This window comes from Sinohyriopsis cumingii, chromosome 1 (genome assembly GCF_028554795.1).
Source record: "Sinohyriopsis cumingii isolate HCF-2022 chromosome 1, ASM2855479v2, whole genome shotgun sequence".
In the NCBI taxonomy this organism is placed as follows: Eukaryota; Metazoa; Mollusca; class Bivalvia; order Unionida; family Unionidae; genus Sinohyriopsis; species Sinohyriopsis cumingii.
This window is the reverse complement of record NC_142961.1, coordinates 170026553-170042624: the sequence shown is the minus strand read 5'-3', so window position 1 is coordinate 170042624 and position 16072 is coordinate 170026553. Positions and strand designations below refer to the sequence as shown.

Here is a 16072-nt window from a genome sequence, read left to right as displayed (position 1 = left end):
TTCCTGTGGATTAGAAGGGACATACAGTTGTGCCTCCTTGTTCGAACACAGGAGAATTAACATTCTCTCACAAACCTTTCATCAATATAATGGCAATAAAATCATTAGGTCAACTCATACACTCACATCTAAATATTCCACACACGCTTGTTCTATAATAAAGACTATAAAAACAATAATATCATGACTTCTGATACATACGTACATATCCCTAATTCTCTATATAGTGAACTATCAACGGTAATATTCCTTTGCACAATTTACAACTATATATTCAAATACAAACAAGTACAAGATCTAACACTACTCCCTATTAAATTCAGTTCTGCATCATGATGCACCATCATAGCAGATTACACCATCCACTTCAGTTTTATCCCAACTACTACATACATTTATCTTGAATATTACTAATTCACCATATACTACATTACGACATGTTGATAATTCAGCTATACATGGAAGATTAAATTTCTACTAAATTAAATACACATAATGTACAAGTCTTACGACACCTAGTTAGGAAAGTGAGACAGATCTGGGTGAAGATATTTTACCACAGATGCCTTTGTTCCAATCGCCTCCTAAGTTTCTAGAACTCCCTTTCCTGCCCTTTTAACGAGCTCGCAACTTCGGCACTTGGAGTGCAGTCTAGTGTCTCCAACTTCCCTATGATCTGCTCTTGCCAATGTCCAGACATGCACTGATTCTTTCAGAATGACAGTAACAGAATAATCTCTGGCTGCATGAGAAACCCACCCAAAATTTGACTATCTTAGTTCTGATTGGATACCAGTGGTCTCTTTGAAAATGGTCTGGAGTAGTATCACTGAGGTGTTATAATGTCGAGTTTCTGGCCTCTAAGCCTAAGCTGTCTGGCAGCATCACTGCTAATTGTAAACAAACAGAGTTTCTCGCCACGTGGCTAGGTTCTTCAAAGGAAGTAAGCGTGAGTTTGACCATAAAGCAATGGCTAATTCAAGGACAGGTAGTTTCTTTGTTTCAGAATTGGTCTAAAGTCTTAATATTATATAACATGTATTGACATTACCCAAAGTACTTCTTTGACTTATGAATTCTATCAGAAGACATTTATAAACATGAGACAGGAATTGTTAACAAATTTTCTCACACAATGTGATGGGCATTTACGAAATATTTTATTCAGCACCCTAGTCGGGCATCAGTCATCCAAGATTTGTATAGCTTTCAGTAACATATTAATCTTAACTAACGCTTTCTCTCGCTAAAAAAAACCATAATGACAAATAACAATAATATGCAATGTTCTGTATAGTGGTCGGATTTACCCCAGGTTATTTTTCATAAGAAGGCAAATTCTGAGCGAGAACGCAAGCTAAAAGAGACCAAAGAATTATGATTAGTATGTATGAAACTTTGAAGGAAAACAACCACAAATAAATATGTACTTAAAAACATAAATAAAAAATTAAAGGTATAAATCTAAATAAAAACAAAATGTTAATTCTCTGCACAATTATCTATATGATATTGCTTTCTATTTGCTATCTATTTGAAAATAATTTTTAAAAAAATTAAAAGCTTTTAAATCTGTCAAGATAAACACAATCTTTGTATTTTACAGATAAAACTTGTCTTATACGGTCAGTATGTGTAGTTGGAAAGCATCATTGGGGTCCTTGACAACTTGAGATTGGGAATCTCTATGATTTGAAAAATGAAGTGAATCCTTTTGATAAAATGCTGTATATGTCTACCAAGATCAAGAATGTTCAAGGCATGCCGCCTGCTGGTCCTACCTGTAAGACCTCGACGATGATATTTATGTTTTGGGCGTCTAGGTCTTACTGTCTAAGTAACGCTGCTGTGTAGCGTGTTTTGCTGTCAACTAACATTGTAACAAAAGTAAAATTTTCAGGAATATTTCAAACAACTGGCAGCCAATAATGACGATTTTCCACAAACTAAAGTCATAATCATTTAGTCAGGTTTTACTTACTCTAATAAATTCAAATTCTCGCAAAAGAAATGGACCTGTTTTCAAGTTTCATTGGCCTACATTTCAGTTGGCTGGAATGCAATGGAAGCCAGGAATGACAAAATTGTTTAACTGATTTTAGTATTCACAGCTTCCATCGCATTCAAACCAAATGAAATGTAGGCCAATGGAAGTTGAAAACATATCCATATGCTTGTGTGGGAATTTGAATTTAGTAGTAAAAATACCTCAGAGTAAGTAAAGTCTGACTAAAACATTATAACTTTAATTTGTAGAAAAGCACCGATATGGGCTGCCAAGTGTTTGAGATATTCCTGAAAATGTGTCTTGTTGTTCCGATGTTAAACAACATCGGAACATGCTATACAATGCCGTTATTGGGGCAGTGAGACCTTGATGCCCAAAACATCAATATCAGCATCCAGGTCTTACAGGTAAGACTTAGCCACCTACCTGCTGAGAGAATATGCTGCAAAAATGGCCAAAGTGTTAGTCACAATATTGTACCAGGAAATATTTATTTAAGAATGAAAAATGTCGTAGAATCCTGGAAAAAAAGAACAGGTCCTCATCAATGATATGATATAGGTTTCAAATGTATGGAAAAATATGTTGATAAAATTAAAGAATTGTTGTGTGGATTCTTTCTTGAATTAATTTAAGTTTGATGATTTTTAAATTAAAGTCTGGTGTTTTTTTCATTTTTTTTCTCTTTCAGACCTCATGTTTAGCATCTATCTGCTATGTTATTGATACCCAGACCTTTGGAGCTTTTCAGTGTGCAGAAAACATCATTGTTCATAACTGGGGGCAAAGTGTATATTCGTGTATTGGTTAAATGATTTTTAAATTCAGCACAACAGTTTTATTGATGTTTCATAGAAATTTTTGAATTCTCAAATGTTCATTTGCTGACAGAAATCTATGTGGCTGTAAAATACCTCCTTCAGTTTCTTCTAATTTGTTTAATGACTTTTTTAAAACAGGCATTTTGCTGAGACAAAGAAATAGAAATACTTTTCTTAAGGGAATTGGATTAACATTGATTAAATTGTTTTAGTGCATGTCCATGGTATTGATGTGATCAGTGTTTGACTTTTTAAGTGTGCTTTATATATGATATTAGCAGTGGTTTGCTGTAGATAGAATTGTCTTTAATAACCTGCACAATAAGTTTCACATTCATTCATGATAATGTTAGTTTTTACTGTTGCCAAAAATAATGATTCATTCTGCTAACAATTTGCCTGTAGATTCAGACAGTCTTTAATGGCTTGATTGTTTTCCTTTCACAAGGTTCTCAGCAGAACTTCTTGAAGGCTCATCACACGAAGATAGTTGATAAGAAATACAACCTGTGACTGCTTTGTTTTAAAATGTTTAAAAGTTATTTCATTCCAATGTGTCAAAAATAACTCTTTCGATACACATTTTCTAATCATGACCATCAAGACAGCATAAGAAAATACTTAGTTCAGCAAATGAAGAAGGAAAAGAGTAAAATCAGTATTATGTGAGCATAGTGTTTAGTATGGTGATTTATTTAATGGAACAATTAGTTCTTTACGTTTCTTTGAGAAGTAATAGCTTTGTTTACCCTCCATAATCTCTTGACTGCCTATATTATGTGTTCTTGCACAATTTGTTTCATGCAGGGAATAAATATCAATGTTGGGAGTGTTTTTAATCCTCATTTAATAATTATTTGTGGAAATTTAAATAAAAGTCATGTTTGTCATCAAGTATCAAATTTTTAGGGGTACAAAGAATACAAATGTTAGTCCTTTGTCTCTAGATTTACATATCAATTGCTCGGTGTAACTGTTCTTATCAGTATGTGGTTGGAATCCTATATATATATGTCATTGATTTGAACACAACATGCTGTTAATTATTCCATATGCATTTCTATAAATGTGTTGTATTTGATTAGAAAATAAGGAGGTGAACTGCACTATTTCTCACAAAGAAAAATAGGTGACTATTGGAGTTTTAAGGTCAGTTTAACAGAAAAAAACTATTATCACCTTGGTACATTATACCAACAGCTGTCATTTTAATAAGACTGACTGCAAAAGAAAAGATAATATAGCACATGAAATGTAGTGGAGGCAGTTCATTGGAGTCTGTGTACATGTAGGTGTTGAAATCTAAGTTCATTGCCATGTGAACAATTTGTACCTCATGATCTGCAATTTATTCATTGGTAATTTAGTTTATCTAAATGATATGTGTATCCCTACATATATAGATTTTGGTTTAACTCAAATGCATTTGTTGGAACTCCTGTTCATCAATGCTGTTGTATTTTTCCCTAAGATTTCAGATCAACAAATTTCCACTGTTCTTAGCCCAAAAAATTTTTAAATTTTTTTTTATTTTTTAAAAAGCTGGATCCTATTCTCAGAGAACGGAATACGGTCGTGGAGGTGGTAAAAGACAAGGTAAATGGGGAAGAGGCGGTGCAAGACCATATGAATATGGAGAGAGACTTACGGAAGGTTTTTCCAAACGTTTTCCTCGGTCTGAAGCTCCCAAGGATAATGGAGTACAGGGTAGTGAATTCAGCAATGCTGGAAGATATCAGAATTATGGAAATAACCGTGGACAACCTGGTTCATATCCACATGTTGAGATGAGAGGTGCTGGTAGAGGTCAAAGTAGAGGTCATAGAAATGATGACAGAGAGGGGGCACAACCAGGTCATCATCGTGGAGACATACAGAAAGTTGACAGGGCTCAAAGTCATCAACAGAGGGTGCAGCCTGACCCTTATCAAACAGATTCACAGAAAGGCAATAGGACTCATTGTCATGGACAGCAGGCACAATCCGGTCCCAATCAAGGAGACTCCCAAAAGGGTGATATGGCTCAAAGAAACTCCATGAAAGGTGATATGGCTCAAGGTTATAGACAGGGGGCTGAACCTATTTCTTATCAAGGAGACTCACAGGAAGGCAGTGGTGGGGCTCAGGACCATGGACAAGGGGCTGAACCTATTTCTTATCAAGGAGACTCACAGGAAGACAGTGGTGGGGCTCAGGGCCATGGACAAGGGGCTGAAACTATTTCTTATCAAGGAGACTCACAGGAAGACAGTGGTTGGGCTCAGGGCCATGGACAAGTTGCTGAACCAGACTCTTATCAAGGAGACTCACAGGAAGGCAGTGGTGGGGCTCAGGGCCATGGACAAGGGGCTGAACCTACTTCTTATCAAGGAGACTCACAGGAAAATATTGATAGGGGTCAACATAATGGAAATGACTCTAGACAAGGGTTTCAAGCCGTCTTTGATCAAATAGACTCGCAGAAAGGCACTGAAGGTGTTATAGCTCAAGGGCTTGAACAGGGGATTGAACCAGGCTCTTATAAAGGAGACTCTCAGGAGGTTCAACCAATCTTTGATCAAAAAGTCTCACAGAAAGGCAAGGAAGGGGATCATGTACAGGGTACTCAACCTAGCTCTAATAAAGGAAATTCAAAGGAAGGGAATGATATAGGTCAGAGCCATGGAAATGACTCCATACAGAGGACTCAACCAGGTTCTCATCAGAAAGACTCACAGAAAGGCAGTGATAGGGGTCAAAGTTATGGAAATGACTCAGGACAATGGAATAAACATGGACCTAATCAAAGGAGCTGGAGGAAAGGTGAAGATAGCTTGGGAGGTCATTATCAAGAAAATAGATCACACAGTTACCAGGGGCAGATGGATTCTGGCCAGGATGGTAGATACAGCAGACAGGCATCATCTGGTGGTGGTTTCAGGAGAGATAATTTTGATCAACAGCAGAGGAAGAGAAACAGGGTAAAGATGCTTTGTAATGTTCTGTATGACATGTATTATAAAGTGATTTTTTGGGGTACTTGAAACTTCTTTTGATTAAGGTTTATTTGGTCATTTATATGATGTATTTTAAACTGTTTCTTGTGAAAAATGTAATTTGCAACATACCTGTAATGTTTTATATAATAGGCTATTTAAACAAAAAAGTTGAAAGTGAATTATATGGCCAGCAGAAAATGAGCTTTCATCTGTGTGTGTCAGATAACCATTATGTTGATGTTCTCCCTTTTAATCAGATTGGACATTTGGGTAACTCATTTTAATGGATGACTCAGACTGTGATGACCTTATAGATAGTGGCAGCCATAACAAAGGCATCAACAGAATTGACATGGTTTTCATCAAAGATTTATATTTTCCCAATGTTTTATTAATCGCTCGATGAATTCTATTTATACATACAATATTTTTTAACTTTTATTTTAAAGCACTCACACCTTGTGCACAAAGTCACAAGTCCTAAGATTTGAATTAAAGTTTGGTTTCAATTATCTTTTCCCAGTTGCTTATATTTCATTAATCCATTATGGATTCTGTTCATACTTTGTGATATCTAACCCTTTGACCTTGTGACATTGTGGCATAGAAGATTTGCATAAAAGCTTTAGGCAGTGTTTCTGTTGTTTACTTATATCTTCTGATGAAATCTGTTTATATTTAGAATATCCCATAAAAATGAAAACTAGTCATTCTACGGGTCATTCAGTCATATTTTTGTACAAACATAGATGTAGCTTCAAAGAAAAGTTCACATGGGATTGAAATGTAGACCATGGTCTTTTTTATTTATAGGTTGATGACAAAGATGATATATTTTTGTCCAAAACGCTGTCCTTCCTCCTGAGGCATGGAGCAGAGAAGCTAAAGTTCAAACTAATGCCAGGTTAGGCTCCTACTGGTTCATTTCTTCATTACTTAACAAAGGAGTTTGACCAGCATCATATGTCCTGTAACATTTTTTGTTTAACTTATGTTCACATATTGCAGGGCAGCTTTTGATCAAATTGCTACATATTATAGGTGTTGACAATTCTTAAAGAAGCATTTTAAGCTTACTATCACATATTATTCATGTTAACCAGCTTATTTTGCTGTTCATTGCCTGTCATCAGTCATCTGGCATCCAAATGACATCCATCCATTAGTACAAGTTTGTTTTCAGTACTCCTGAAATATTAGGAGGATTCATCATGAAACTTCACACATTTATCCCATGGTTTAGTTTATCATAAGCAAAAATTGTCCCCTTGGACATCTAATATGGCTTCCATGGCAGCCACCATGAAAATTGTTATTGCTGCTTCTCAAGAACACTTTGGTCATATTGACATTGGTATTCCACTTAAAGACGTCTTATAGAATCTGGTTGAAATGAAATTGGTGCTGATCCGACTGCTAATATGCCTGCCATTATTGCCATCGTAAAAATCTTATAGCTACATATATTTAACTGATGATCATATTAGTATGAGGTTTTCACAGAAAGATTTCTTACATATAGTTTGTCCAAGCTATGTTGCTGATCAGAATGCCAACATGGCAATCATGGTAGCCATATTGAAAATATTATTTTTGCTAGCTCACTCGAATAATGGTTGTATATGTAAGGGGCTTTAACTAAAACACTTCTTACTGTATGTGGTTCATCCTATTGAAAAAAGTGCAGATATATCTCTTCCTAAGGCTGTTATGGCTATCTTGAAAATCTTCTTATCACTGCCCCTGAATAGATGGTTATATTGTGACAAAGGTCCAACTGAGACATTTCTCATAATAAATAGCTTGTTCAGCGTGCAAGTGCTTTCTGGTCTGAACTTAAACAATAATTGCCACTTGACCATGTTGACAAAATTTTGTTTTCGTTTCTTTTCATGCACAGCAGCTATGTTAACTTAGGGATTTACTCCAATACTTCTTGCAGTATGTAGTTGGTCCTAGATGAAAAAGGTGCAGATATGATTAGACTTCCCAAAGTGGCTGCTCCATTGTGAATATCTATTAAAGGCAATTCTCTTGAACACTATAGCAATACATAATTGTTCTGAATGAAAATGGTGTTTATCTGACTTATGTATTGGCAAACTCAGTGACCATGTAAACAGTCTTTTTACCACTTTTCCTGAGTGAATGGTGGCATTGACATTGTTGTTTTTTCTGAAACACCCTTGCACTGTTATTAGTTCTGAATGACAGTAGCACAGATTTGACTACCAACATGACAAAACAAGAGATGTGATGTCAGTTCAGTAGCATTATTTTACATTTTTGCTTTTAATATTAATTATCGATTTAACCAAACTTAGCATGTAGGTATATCTTGACAGAATCTGAGATGAGTTCAGTGACCTTCTGTGCCTGATATCAGGTTCAAGGATTGGAGTCAAGGTCAAAAGTTATACCAGAGATTCTTATATTGCAGATTCTCAAGAATGACTGAGGTGGTTTCAATACTCTACAGTAAAACAAATAATTAAAAGACAGGAGAAATGGACTTAATTTGGAAGCCTGAAAGTTTATTTCAGCCACTAGGGCATTAGTCTCTTGGTGTAAATTTGTAAATTTTGTCTTAAAGTTATTTTCAAATGGCTTCTTGGGTTGTATCTTGTGCTGCAGTTGTTGTTGTTGTTGTTTTAGGGTTTAATGCCATTTTTCAGCACATGATAGGCTATACATGGTGGCCAGTATTAATGGTGGAGGAAAAACCCAGGAAAACCCCAGAAAGAACCACAGACCCACGAGAAGCTACTGGCAAGCTTTCTCACATACCCACATTAGCCGAATCCGAGACTCGAACCCACGCAGACAGAGGTGAGATGGCAGTGATCCGTAACAGAAAGCGCTTTTGACCACTTGGCCACTTAGGGCCCCATCTTGTGCTGCACCTAAAAATATATTAATGCCAAATGCCAGAAAATTGGATGAATAGAGTTTTTTTTACTGTGGTTTCAATACACCCAATAGAAATGGCAAGTAGTTGATATAGGCCTAAAAGGGGTGGGTGATCTTCAGTAGTCACACACTACTGTCGTCTGCATCATAATTTGCAAACATCATGTTTCCTTTAATTATAATAAAAAAGGAAATCACTTTATGAAACCAAACAAAATATATGAGACAGTTTACTGAAATTGCACAATGGGAAGTCAGGTCAAAAGTTGGAGTCTCATATTATTTAAAAGAAGAATAAAAGATGTTTGACAACATGGCAGCATTTTTAACATTGCAACATATCTTTAACATTACAATATATGAGCACCCTGAGTGTGTGTGTGATTTGGCTTTTTAACCACTAGGCCACCGGTGTGGTCTATGAGCACCCTAACATTTTGAGGATGAATTAAATGCACAACATTCCCCTAAATGGCAGAATGGAAGATGAAATTATGAAAGTACTATTCAAATGAACTCATTTTAACCACTTTAGGGGCTGTTTGCATATAGTAACACATACCATTAGTGATGTCACTCAGCTTCTATTTTTTAGGGCCACTATCCAGCATACTAGATGAATATGTGAATAGTGAACAAAATAAAGTTAAAGCAGCTTAGAATTCTTGTAACCAGCTACATCAGTTATTTTGACCTTTGTTTTGCAACCTTTATGTTTCATGGCATTTTATAAATAAAGTAAACCATTTTGACTTTGAAATAATGACTGAATGTATCAGGACATTTTTTGAAGTTGCATGACTAGACCCTCATTGTACAAGGTGAGTTTTTTTTCTCATTTGAACTTGTTCGCATGGTTGTATGGACCTGGTATTTGTATCAAAAGTAAATATTGGCATTATGGAAGAATTCAGCAAATGAAGACATAGATGCAAGTCTGGTGTGTAAAAAAGTTAAAATATTATGCACATGTAAACTGGACTTAAGAAATTTTTGTGAAGCATCTGTAAAAAAAACATGATGATACTCATATAGAAATGTGAAAATAGCAAACCAATTTTTATTTTTATTTTCAGGTGGTTTTCTTTATGTGGATGAAATTTTAAAGAAAACGCAGAAGCTGGAGGGTTTTACTGTAGAGGATGTCCTGAGAATAGTGGCACAAAATGACAAGCAGAGGTTTGCAATACAGAAGGAGGATGGAACTGGCCATCTAAAGATTCGGGCCAATCAGGGCCACACTGTGGAGGTAGGATGGCTGATTAAGGGGGCATTGATTAACATCTATATCTCCAATATGTTTGTAGCTTTGTTGAGTTGATACAAAGTAGTAGTTTAAACTTCTTCTCAAGTACAGATTTAATAGAAATTGCAAAAAGATTACTTATAATTATTGGTCATATGGAATATCCTCTTGGAATGTGGTACTTGTTTATGTTCATACCATATTCTTATTCAATCAGTTGTTTCTCTTTTCATTTGGTTACCAAATATGAAATCAAAGTCTTAATCCTTGATCATATTGATAAATGCCAACTCTTATCTTTAAAAGAGTGGATACATTTTAACTATGACTTTGCAGTGTATCCCCCAGGGGTGTAAAATTGAGGGTTAAAAAAAAAAACTTGGTGTCAGAACTGGGGGTCAGATAAATAATTTGGGGGTCAAAAATGTACTGACAAATTTTCATCTCACCCATACATTTTCAGCTTGAAATAGGATATTCAACTTGCACAACATACTCTCTCTCTCACTAAAAATACAAATAAACCAACATGCACAATTAACAAACAAATGCATTGTCCATTCAAAGAATAATTTCATTAGTTCATCTGTCTTTTAGTTTAAAGTTGTACTTTTAAGAGTCTCTTTATATTCTTTTTGTAGCAAAAATATAAACCAACACATTACATATAAGCCAATACAAAAAGCCAATTAAATCTTTTTAACCAAGTGGCAGTTAACTTACTGCTTGTCGTAAAATATATACTATCATTAGTTTCATTGTACTTCATCCTAGAACACATTTATCCAAAAATCAAAAAGGCTAATGATTCATCTTGTTTCTAATAAGTTACACTTGAACTTTTATTGCAGCAAGTTAAAAACCAACAAAATCTGCAATGACCTCCTGACTTTGTGATCCAAATAACGCATTTGTCGCAGCAAGTTTACTGATTTCTTTGTTGTGAAAGAATGTCTTGGGTGATGATGTGTTCTCCAGATATCTTGTGGCAAACAAGGGCAGATGATTTTAATTCTTAAACCCTGTCGAGAAAGAATTATTCACTTTTGCAGTCTTCACAATCATGCAATCAGAAGTCACACCGGTAATCCTAATGGATGTACCGTATTCCAGTCAAGAGAATTTTGTTCTCTGTTTTTCATTAACGTCAGATCCACAGCTACTCTTTTGTGTTCTGCTTCTTTCACTTTCTTCGCTAATCATTCTTAGTCCAAGCCATTTTAATCTGGCGATCACTTTCTAGTGCAACAAACATTGATGTTAAACATCTGGAGGACATCTTGATGAGCTCAGTGGAAATCACATGAGAGCTTGTGAGATATGGGGAAGCTACTCCGTCATAACATTGCCTATACTAGTCTGGTTCCTTGTTTCGTATGCTCCCTGCGTTGCACTCCACTATATGAATAGTGGTGTGGAACACAGGGAGCATGCAGTGGAGGGAACCAGACTATGCCTATGCTTGAAGTATACCCAATGCCATCCCTCATCCAAAGCATTGGATATTAAATAAATCATGATCATGTTATGTGAATCCTTTGCATAAAATAAAACGCACAGCAGCAAAACGTGTGCATCCATTTTCTCTAGCTTGCATCCCTGACGCACAAATGTGTGTAAAGGGAAACACTGACTTGGGCATGTTGAAAACTGATTTCTGTTTGAAAACAAGTCCTTGTGAGCTGATTCAAATTACAGAAAATTTTATTACGTTTTCTCGGATCATGACATTATTGATTATCATTGTAAGTGGAGAAGTATTTCAGTTTTAGATGCTTTGTGTTTCTCTGCATAACTGAATTGTAGATATACCTTTTTATTATATGCTCATTTTTTTCTCCGTTAACTTTACATTGTCAGAATCAAACAATACTTTATGATATTGAACATCTTCATATTGCACGCATGTGCATGACGTGTGTGCCCAATTGTAGTATAGTGTATTGGGAACTACTTTGTTAACAAATCATGTACACTTGTTAGTAGGCACTTTACTTTTGGTTGATTAAATTTGTTTCTGGATGAACTAAAGCAGCTGTTTCATGGACTGTCACATATCAGCTGCTTTGCAGTATTCTGTGTTAACTTTTTTGATACAGTGGTGCAGATTTAGGCTAGCGATAGATGCCAGACAGGTCATAAAATTGCTGGGTCCCTACAAATAGCATGGAAGTGACAAGGCATAAACATACCTTCTTTAGCTGATAATCTGAATTACATGAGCTGTGTCATGGGTTCTAAAGCTAGATTACACATTTTGAAATTGTACTGTAATTTCAACTACATTCCAAGTGCAATAACATCCTCCTTACTGCACTCAAAATGATATGAACATTATATTCCATAGCATCTTTTTGATAATTACAATTGAAAGAGTTCGTATTTTTCCCATATTATGATTCCAAACATACAGTGATAGAATAGAAACACACATGCTCTCCCTCACTGCACAAATCAGATGTTACTTCATGTAGAATTGACACAGATAAATCTACATGTAGTTCATAATCATGAAATTTAGTAGAATCTGCAAAATACCAAACTCTGTGAATTCCAGACCAAATGGAAAGTTGTTGCAATGTGCATTCATTCACAGTATGACTCAAAATTTCAATTTTAAGTAGACCAAATTGCCATTTTCTTTCAAAAGTGGTGTCGAACACATGAATAAGTTCAAATTTCTCTGGGTGGAGTCATGTGTGAATTAATATTGTTGCGTATTGATGCATCTGCGCTTGTGTATTTAGTTTGGAATACAGCATAAATTCAGTTACTTTGTTTCTTGTAGTGTGTTTTTGTTTGTATAATTAAGCCTTATGTAGAATAAGAAAATGAGCATATAATAAAAAGGTTACTGAATTTGTATGGGAGAATATGAACTTCTTTTGTTCAACGGATATACTGCAATCCTAAGTTTGTATCCATCCGATACACTCATTAATATTTTCCTATACAAATGCAGTAACCTATAAATACTCCTGCATTAAGGCAGAGAATGTTATGATATCTCATCCATCTGTAGGTTTCCTATTTCATTTCCACACAATAACTAATCCATATTAACTTCGTCCATCTGTTGCCAACTTCATTTCCAAACAATAACTCATGTTTTCCTCGATCTACCACAAGGAAACTTTATGGATGCTTGCACTAGGGTTAAGGAAGAAGACTATTGATTTCAGGGTCAAGGTCAATACCACTGTGAATGAATGGTTTCTGCACAATATCATTCTGTTTTATATCACAGACATTGACGAAACTTTTTGGAAAGTTTTGTACTCTGTTTATGGGACAAGTGTATCAATTTCAGGATCAAAAGGTCATCGTCACTTTTGATGAAAAGTAAAATCTACAATACAGTTTTTGAAAAATATCTTTTGTTTAATATGAAGGACTGAGATTAAATGTTGCCAGTGGCTTGCACTTGGATTAAGGTAAAAGCCTATAGATTTTGGGGTCAAAGTTCAAGGTAACTGACTGAAAAATGATTTTGCATGCAACCTTCAGTTCTCAGTAGTGTACTTTTACTTAATTTCATGATTGGCTAACATGTTGGGTAAGAAAATAGTCTTGATTTTGGGATCAAAAGTTCAAAGATCATTGTCATTGGCTGAAAGATAAAAAATGTTTTTTTTATGATAACTTTCATTGTAGACCATGCATGTTGACCTAATTTTATGTATGGTTTGCACTGAAGGTTTGGCAATGGTCTATTGATTTTGGGTAAAAGGGATAAATATCAAGGTTATTTTGACAGAAAGAAGGAAAATGGTTTTTTTGTATGCACAATTTTAGTTCTAGACTACATTCCTTGACCCAAGTTTATTAAGGGTCTGAGCTATAGCTATGGAAGAGACCCATTGATTTTGGTGACCCCAGAATCAATGGTCGCTTCAGTATGTTAAGTTCAAGAACGGTAACTGAGCAAAAATGAGTTTTGCATAACAGCTTTTTAGAGTATATTCCTTGATGAAACTTTGAATGTCTTGCAATTAGTGTAATAAAGAAGCCTATATATTTTAGTGTATAAAGGTCAAAAGTCATGGTAAGTCAAATAAGAAAAGATTAGTTTCTGCACATTATGTTTAGTTCAAGACTGCATACCTTCATCAAAGGTTTAGGTTATCAAGGACCTTTGGTCAGTAATCTCCAGAGACAACCATGGCCTTCTAGTGTCAATATAAGAAGACTGTTCATCTTAGGTGTACATACAATGTGCCATTCAATGTACTCTTGTTTACATTGTATTAACCTTCAAGTTGGCTTTTAGGTTGAAGACCTGGAGTTGACCCCAATCACGTCTGCTGACCAAGTACCTATGGTGCTTCATGGGACATATTATGATGCATGGAACAGTATAAAAAAACAGGTATGTTTGTTGTCCAAATAAATATGAGACATTAGTAATAATCAATAGATTGAAAACAAAATTATTATGGGAAACTCTACAAGCCCCAGTGCCAGTGTATACAATCTAATTGTGTTTAATCTGCCATTGAATTTGTCAGATACACTAGATGGTCGGATTAATAATAAATTGAACTGAATCAAATCCTTTTTTGTCACGTGGAAAAAAATGTTCAGTGGGACACTTCGTGTTCCCCTTTTCCATCTCAGCCTCAGCCTCAGCCTACCACATTTATGTTGGTAGGCAAAGAGAGAGAGTTACTGGTTTGAATAAATAGATTAACATGGACTTGAACAAAAAAACTTCAGTGCTGACTTAAACAGAAACATGAACACTGGCATGAACAAAATCTTTAACATTGGCTTAAACGAAAACTTTAACATTGACTTGAATGAAATCTTTACAGTTTTCTAGAAGAAAAAAACTTTAACATTGACTTAGACAGGAACTTTAGCATTGATTTGAACAAAGACTTAAAAGTTTCTACAGCAAAATCTTTAATATTGGTGTAAACAAAAATTTTTACATAAATTTGAACAAAAACCTTAACGTTGGCTTGCACTAAAATGTTAACATTGACTTAAACAGAAACATTAACATTGAACATAATCAAAAGCTTGAACACTGACTTGAACAGAAACCTTAACATTGACTTGAACAGAAACATTAACATTGAACATAATCAAAAGCTTCAACACTGACTTGAACAGAAACCTTAACATTGACTTGAACAGAAATCTTAATATTGAACATAATCAAAAGATTCAACACTGACTTAAATAAAAAACTTCAACACTGACTTTAGCAAAAAACTTCAACACTGACTTGAATAAAAAGTTTAACTTTGGCTTAAACAAATAACTTCACAGTTTTCTATAACAAAATCTTTTACATAGGCTTGCACAAACACTTTAACATTGACTTATGCAAAAATGTTAACATTGACTTGAACAAAAATTTAACTTGAACAAAATCTTTTATTAATGGCTTGAACAAAAACTTGTGAATTGGCTTCTACAATACCTTTGCTATTAACTTCAGCAGTGGCACTGTAATATATTTATTTCATTGACCTGTTTTATTTCATTATGTGTATTTTCATTTGAAGTTGCTTAATTGTCTTGGTAGGCATAATCATGTCAAGGTGCACAGTGTTAATGGTGAATCTCAGAACAAGTTGATGCTACTCTTAAAATAAATACACATGCTGCACATAATTTGCTATATTTATTTATGTATCCATGACATACACATAATAAAACAATTGTCAGTTATTATTTTTTATCTCCTATTGCACACAGAAATTAAGCTCATACTATCCTTACAAAGTATTGTAAACAGTAGGAATTCAATGTGATTCCCATCTGCTTATCTGAATAAGTGCATTTTCAAGTTGATGTTGACTCTTCAGTCTTCCTACAGGCTAACAAAACATGGAAATATTTGAAATAAAACATCAGTGCCTTTGAAAACCATGACACGAACTGGTAGGATGCCAGTAGAGTGTGTGTTATTCTTAGAAGGAACCCCAAACTACATGTATTCTTGTGATGGGAATGCTAATATAGGGTTTGTAGTTTCAAAAACAAAATTGTTTTGCTTGTGAGCACTATAATTAACATAAATTAGTAAGTTAAGTTACATTATTGTTTTTGTCATTAAAAATATTTCTTTGATAACCTTGTTTAAAAGATGTTGGCT

General features: G+C 34.8%; 1 protein-coding gene across 3 annotated transcripts in view; it reads left to right on the top strand.

The window, feature by feature from the left end:
* Positions 1-16072, top strand: part of LOC149808367 (uncharacterized) — a 214959-nt gene that overhangs the window by 172757 nt on the left and 26130 nt on the right. For all 3 annotated transcript variants that reach the window (XM_089976250.1, XM_089976241.1, XM_089976259.1), the window contains exons 2-5: positions 4372-5789; positions 6621-6711; positions 9794-9966; positions 14234-14332. In XM_089976250.1, the coding sequence (XP_089832376.1) occupies positions 4372-5789; positions 6621-6711; positions 9794-9966; positions 14234-14332 (1781 nt within the window). The remainder of the gene's footprint in view (positions 1-4371; positions 5790-6620; positions 6712-9793; positions 9967-14233; positions 14333-16072) is intronic.